A 7330-nucleotide genomic window follows, 5' to 3' on the forward strand; every position below is an offset into this window, starting at 1 on the left:
TCGGTGGAAAATGAAGTAAGGAAGTCGTATATGCACGCATACAGACAATATTGTGAAATGAAATCGGTTAACTTAAAAATTTCAATACCGAACCAAATATCAAGTGACTGACTGACCGATGGAGAGACAGAGGTAAAGTAATATGTCTCTGTTTCTGCGAAGAACCTTTGAGGTTTGATGACAAGATATCCTTAAAAATTGTAAAATCAACAAGCTACTAACAACCCTAACTAATTTCTTTAAGGTCTAAGGGATTCATATTGCGTATATGGGTTCATATATAAATATCTATTGAATGATTCAAGTTTTATTAAGCCAATGGATTTAATAGTAACATTCGTCTAGGATATTTCCTAGCAAACATGTCCAGAACAGCTTGGATGTCAATGTCAATATCCTTGTGGACAAACAGCAGAACTAAGGCATTAAACCGATCCTCACTCATAGAACTTCTGACGGAATTCTTTACGAATCGAAGTGAAAAGTTTGCTCTCTCTACTGAACTAGCTGTAACGGACGTAAGCAATAGCAAATTCAAGACCTTTGTAATGTTCGGGAACAACAATGGGCATACTCTGCTGTCAACAAGAGTGTCTTTGATATTAGTGGGTTTATCCGTCTGTGAAGACCATTGCCTTTGCCATAAATTATACTCTTTTTGAAAGCTTGAAGCCATCGGCAAATCATCAATGTAAACCTCCAAAAGATCGTCTAAAGCGTCTCTGTTGGTTTGTTCTAAATGAGCCGGTATCAAAGCCATCGCTTTAACTGCCTTCTGAGATAGACTATTAAAACGACTACTGTACTCTTGGATCAAAGCATCAATATATGGTAAATATACGGCCCTTTTAAAGTAATCTTGTGGAGTATCTCCCGGGACGTTACTTCGCTGAGTCTGTCTACCACAGCGGCGAGGTATAACAAGTTCGGTGTCTGCTATCTCAGCCATCTGTTCAGCTTTTTGATAAACATTATCATACTCTGCATCATTTCCTCTTGCCGATATCAACACATTCTTAATGTTATCTACCATTGAGTAACCTTGAAGTAAGTCTAATGCAGTGCCTTGCAATTTCCTACTCAAACCATTCAAATAACCGTAATAGTACATGGCAGTTTGGAAACATACAATAAAGGTTGCATCTGTAATACGCTTTAGAAGTCCCTGTGACTCTGTAACGGCTTTGGTATCCCATCCTCTTTCTGTACCGATTGCTGATAGACAATCAATAATTGTATTGTAGTAAACTTCTCTACCCATCTTGTTTCACAAAAGATTTTAAACTTTTGATTTTTGAATCTTCTTCCCTGGTGTTGTTTAAATCAGTAAAACACTTTTCTAGACGTCAAAATCTTTTAGGAGAGTATCGGAAAAATATCCCTAACTGTTTTAACGCATCCAGCATAATATGGATTTCTTTTACTTTGCTGCTTTTGCATAGTACTAAGTTCCAATCATGTGAACTACAGTAGTAGTAAACGGCCTTTGGGGAGTGTTCGCGGAACTTGGCAGCACAGCCACTATATTTTCCAGACATGTTACCTGTTCCGTCCATGGTTTGGGACCTGCAAAGTTGAGTATCTAACCCAGCATTACTAAGGGACTCTATAAGTTTGCTTGCAATCTCCACTCCAGTAATAGTTTCGCATTCTTTAAACTCTAATAAACGCTCCTTTGGATGCCCATGAACAGTATAACGGATGACAAGACCCAGTTGTTTCCAATTACTAGAGTCTGTTACTTCGTCACATTGTATTCCGTAATACGGGCCAATATCTAGTGCTCTAACTTCGCTGACAATTTTGTTCTGTATGTAATTCTTTAAACACAATAGTAAGTGGTTTTGTGACGTTTTGGAAGTGTAGGTAGCGTTTTTCTTACAAGAGTTAAGATGTTTCTCTAGAATGGAATCACCAGCGTCCACTCTGAAATTAAGCAATTTTTTGAAATTTCCCTTGTTAGTACTGCTTCCCTTATCAGTATCGTCATCCCTGTGGCCACGCAGGGCAATACCTTGTCGTCCAAAGAATACCAATGACTTGATTATAGACATGAGTATCTGACGGTTTCGCTGAATAATTTCTTGATTTTCAGAAGTAAGTGTTGCATCAATTCTTGATGAAGGCTCAAGATGTGCAGTACGAAAAGCCTCAAGTTTTGCCATCGATGACTGATGATAGTCAGTTGTAGCGTGCATTTTCATGTCTTCTTTTGCGTGTTTCCAATCTCTGTAGGGTTCTCGTATTAATTTGATGGGTCGTCGATGCGATGAATCCGGAAACAAACGACAGGGCAAACAATATAGACCATCTTGAGAAACAGAATATGATATAAAATTAAAAACGGAGAACCATTCCCGCACACATGATCTTTTGAAATTTCCAGATTTCCTTCTTTTATCCGTGTAAGTTTTGGACGGGAACTTGAAGGAAATATGTGGTTCTCTCTAGCAGTATAAACGGTATTTCATGTCATCTGGAGTATCATGATCATGCAGTCATATATATCACATAAAATAGAAGCAGTACTACTCAATTGAGATTGTGTATTTATATCATCAACGGGAACGTCGTCGGTCTCTTCATGGTCACTATGATCACTTGCATTTCGCTGACATTGAGTCACAGGTGTACTTTGTTCACTGCTTGTTGTTGCATTTTCATTCACTTGTGAATCTACTCCAGCTTCAACCGAAGGATCTTGAACGTCTTCACATGGTGCAATCGGTGAGTGAACAGTATCTAGTGGATAACATGCTATAGAAGTTGCCTTGAATGGCATATCTGACGAAGACAGCGATTCACACATTTCTCTGATATAAGTAACAAGCTGATCTAAGGAACGAAATCTAAGTACAACTGCTTTCCCATCTGGGACCGATTTTCCAGATTCATCTCTGCTATGCGAGTCCATTACCAAGTACATCTGGTTAGCTGTCTTTTTTGTACCAATTGTACAACTGGGGGTGCTCCTTTGATACTAAAACACAAGGCGTCCCAGTCGTCTACTGCATGAGCTGTTGATCCGCCTCTCGACTCTATAACACGAAAGTGTAAACTTCTTCCCGAAAGATTAACGGTACTAGGTATTTCATTTATAAGCATATAACCCCTATGTGTGGATATTGAGTGGTAAAGATCTGTACCAAGTTGAAGGATATAATCAACGTCAGATGGAGTAGATGGTTCGTAAGTGACAGATGCCATGAAACACAGGGAGACACAAACGCATTGTCTTCCACCATCTACTAGCATACCTTGATGTTGTAATCCTTTGCAAACCAATCTACAATCATGACATCAGCACTTGTTGTAAACTCATCTATATAGTAATATTAGGTAAAATCTACACTAAACCTGGCAAGATAAGGCTTTTCTCATTGTTGAAGGCCGTATGGTGACCTATACTATAGTTTTTAATTTCTGTGTCATTTGGTCTTTTGTGGATAGTTGTCTCATTGGCAATACAACATATCGAAGTTTTAAACGTTTACAGCCCTTACACGGCCGGTAGTTGCGACCTAAAGAGATACATGATTTCCACAAAAATAATTATCTCTTGTTTTGCACAAAGTCGATGTGTCTAAGCCAACTGTACATGGTTTCAATAATGTGGAATTAAATCGGTTAACTTTAAAATTACTTTAACTCTCCGATAACCACTAGCCCTGCCAAACTTCAATTTCAAAAAGGACGAAGGAAATGTGAAGAGTTGACAGATAGACAGGCGGACTGACAGACGCAAAGTGAGACGAAGCAAATGACGATAGCTCATCTGACCAATATAAGATTTTAAAAACGAAAATTATAACTGGTACAGTTTATTTGTTAATTCATAATATGTGTTTTTATTTTTGTTTTATTTTCGGAGGTCGTGCTAGACTTTTTACATACTGTAAAAAAAAAATTGGCCGCTAACCACTAAAATCAAAATGAGATCCTTAAAAAATTGTGCTTATTTTCTTGGGATCCCATGTAATACTGTAGTACCTACGGGTTTGGTCCTTGACCGTTTATGCATGCTTCGGCAAAATTGATATGTTTCAAGTGAGAATCATATATTGTCACAGAGATATTAAATAATGAGTCAAATTAACAAACTAACCTCTCGCTTGAACCATAATCTTTATCTCTCCTTAAGAAAGAATCTAACTTAGACTGCTTTCTTGGTCGTGCCATGATGAAATAACCCAAATAGCGGGTACGGCACTTCCCCCTTCTTCGTGGGAAAGTGATGTAGGGATGTTTTTGAACTTCGATTATCAAAGAAATTGTTTATTAAAACTGCAACTACAATGTCACAATAATAATTGTTTTATTCTAACTGCTGAAAGCCTATGATATTTGTCATCAAACGCAGTACCGCGTTTGACATCTTCCTTTGAAGTGTAACATGTTTATAGAACTTAAATAAACAATAGGTCAGTTGATTAGTAATCACGTTAAATAATTCTGTTAAATTACTGTTTTATATAGTAATACTTGTTTGAATGTTAAAACAGATTGAATGCAACGACATTAGGCTAGCTTTCGTCGTCTCTTTGGATACTTTTTACGTGCGGACAACCCATGCTTTGCAAATTTTAGGGGGGCGCACGCCCGCCACGGCCCCGCCTTAATCCGCCCCTGTGATCTTACAAGACCGAACCATAAGACGGAAGGACGGACGACCGATATTTCTATGTCCCCTCCAAAGATTCGGCGGGGAACAATATTTACCGATCGTCGTCTTACGTTTTGATGTTTTTGACGAATACAATAAAAATATTTCTAAACTATGTCTAACTTGTTTGTCAAGTATAACACGTATAAGCAATATGATGAAATAATAAAAAAAGAAAACCAAGACATATTGATAACTTTAGCCGTAATATAGAATCATTCGAGTACATATGTCGTGCTTATATGAAGTCAACTACTTTAAAATGTCTAATGTCAAAATGTAAATATATTTTCCTTTTACGGGACAGGTAAATTGATCTGATATGAACTGCATTAAAGGTGCGATCTGGGATAGATATTTATAAGTTAAAGTGTCTGTCTACTTCCAGGCACAAATACTTTAAAATTTGTCCTTGAATATTTTTGTGATAAGAGATTTTTTTGTCAAATAAATAAGTCGCATTAAAAGGTTATTCACCTACACAAAAGTCGCAGGCTCGACAAAAAACCAGACAAACAACAGTACACAAAACACATCATAAAATAATAAAGACTAAGCAACACGAACCCCACCAAAATCTGGGAATGTACTACTATTTGATTTATCTATGTAGTTCTCTGTGTTTTTGCGTGTGTTTGTACTGTATTGCTGTCACGTTTCGTTGTCATTTTAGCAGTATTGTTTTAACATTACCATGTAAGCTGGATGTTTGGCTAGCCATAAAACCATATCATTTTTTGACCAAGTTTTTTTTTAAATGTCCTATACCAAGATAGGAATATGGCAGTTGTTATCGACAGACCGTTTCAATATATGTTGGCGTTTGCTTTGGTTGTAGTTCAGAGTTTTCTTCTTTTCATGATTCAATTGACAATTATGTTTCTTATACAGACGAACAAAATTATATGACAGTTGTTATCCATTCGTTTGATGTGCTTGTGCTTTTAATTTTGCCTTTAATAGGTGACTTTCCTTTTTATATTTTCCTCGGAGTTCTGTATTTGTATAAGCCTGGTATCTTTGGTGAGTTTTTTTTATATAGATACGCATTTCAACAGACGCACTAGGAGACGACAGCTGATTTAAAATTGGTAAAAATTAGCATTCTACTTGAAAAATGAGTGACATTCAATCGACGGAGAGTTACAAATCTTATATAACTACTTACTTCACTATGTGGTAGGTTTGGCGCCATCGGGTTGGTTTACTTTTTCTATATAACATATCAGAAACATACCCAGTGTCCTTAAACTGTTTCATATTATAATATAGCATTTATAGTAGTATTCCAATAATTTAAATACGAACAAGTCCGGTATAATCCATTTGTATGTGTTTCTATAAAAAAAATTAATCTCGTCTTCTTCTTTTACCCAAACTGTCAAATAATAATTATTTGCCATAGCTTCATAAAACGACTTAATCATTTTCGCAATGAAAGCTATTTATCAACTGTTCAGATACACCATGACGGGTGGAAATTGTAGAGCAGGATTTTTATCTATAATAACCCTTTGTTTATATAGAATTGACTTTGCGTTGATCAGTTTTCAGTTTTCATTTAAGCGTTCAATGTGGTTTCTTATGTTCAATTTTCTTTATTTTTTCTTCTTTCATCTTTGCTACATACGTAGCAAGAATGGGCGAGTAGTTTTATTTTAACACCTCGGTATTCTGTTTCTTCCCCAAGGTACTTTTTGCTCTCAACGTGATTTAAAATGATCAAAACGGGGAAACATTAATCTGTCAATTAATTTTCATAAAGTTTTATATGGCGTATTGAATTTTAAACCTGATGCTTTTTGTTATCTATTAATCATGTTTTTCTTTGTCTAATATGTTCTCCTATTTATTTGTATTGTAGTCCTGTAATATTATGTTGTCATTTCAATGTTATATTTAACTTTGCCATTAAAGTTCGAGGTTTGGCATGCCACAAAACCAGGTTCAACCCACCACTTTTATTCCCCTTTAAAAGTGTCCTGTACCAAGTCAGGAAGATGGCCATTGTTATATTATTGTTCGTTTTTGTGTGTGTTGCATTTTAACGTTGAGTCGTTTGTGTTTTCTCTTATTTTTGAGATATTGAGATCATACGTGGCACGGTACTTGTCTATCCCAAATTCATGTATTTGGTTTTCATGTTATATTTGTTATTCTCGTGGTGTTTTGTCTGATGCTTGGTCCGTTTCTGTGTGTGTTACGTTTCGGTGTTATGTCGTTGTTCTCCTCTTATATTTAATGCGTTTCCCTCGGTTTTAGTTTGTTACCTCGATTTTGTTTTTTGTCCCTGAATTTATGAGTTTTGAACAGCGGTATACTACTGTTGCCTTTATTTACAATGTATTTACTTCTATATGGTATAGTTAGGTGTATTAAACACATCCAGAAAATTACAGATCTTTACATAGTCAGTCAATCTGCAATTGCAGAAAACAAGACAGATGTTTCATGTGCAAGACTCCTTTACGTACCAAAAATTTAAAGTACGAATAAATTTGGTTTACATCATTTATAGTTTTTGTTGGTATTTTGAGTAAAATAACTCAACAAAAACAATCTCTAGTACATTCAAAGGACGGAAATAATTTGTACATCACATTATTTAATAATAAATATATTTAACTATAAAATATGTACATGTAACATTTGCAAATATAAATATTT

At 35.8% G+C, this 7330-nt stretch overlaps 2 protein-coding genes across 2 annotated transcripts; both read right to left on the minus strand.

The window, feature by feature from the left end:
* Window positions 1-310: 310 nt before the first annotated feature.
* Window positions 311-1261, minus strand: LOC139526626 (52 kDa repressor of the inhibitor of the protein kinase-like). The gene has a single exon (XM_071321785.1). The coding sequence runs from the start codon at window positions 1259-1261 to the stop codon at window positions 311-313; it is 951 nt and encodes a 316-aa protein (XP_071177886.1).
* Window positions 1262-1346: 85 nt separating this feature from the next.
* On the minus strand, window positions 1347-2198 carry LOC139526627 (52 kDa repressor of the inhibitor of the protein kinase-like). Its single transcript, XM_071321786.1, has one exon. The coding sequence runs from the start codon at window positions 2196-2198 to the stop codon at window positions 1347-1349; it is 852 nt and encodes a 283-aa protein (XP_071177887.1).
* Between the last annotated feature and the right edge of the window lie 5132 nt (window positions 2199-7330).

This window comes from Mytilus edulis, chromosome 6 (assembly GCF_963676685.1).
Source record: "Mytilus edulis chromosome 6, xbMytEdul2.2, whole genome shotgun sequence".
NCBI lineage: Eukaryota > Metazoa > Mollusca > Bivalvia > Mytilida > Mytilidae > Mytilus > Mytilus edulis.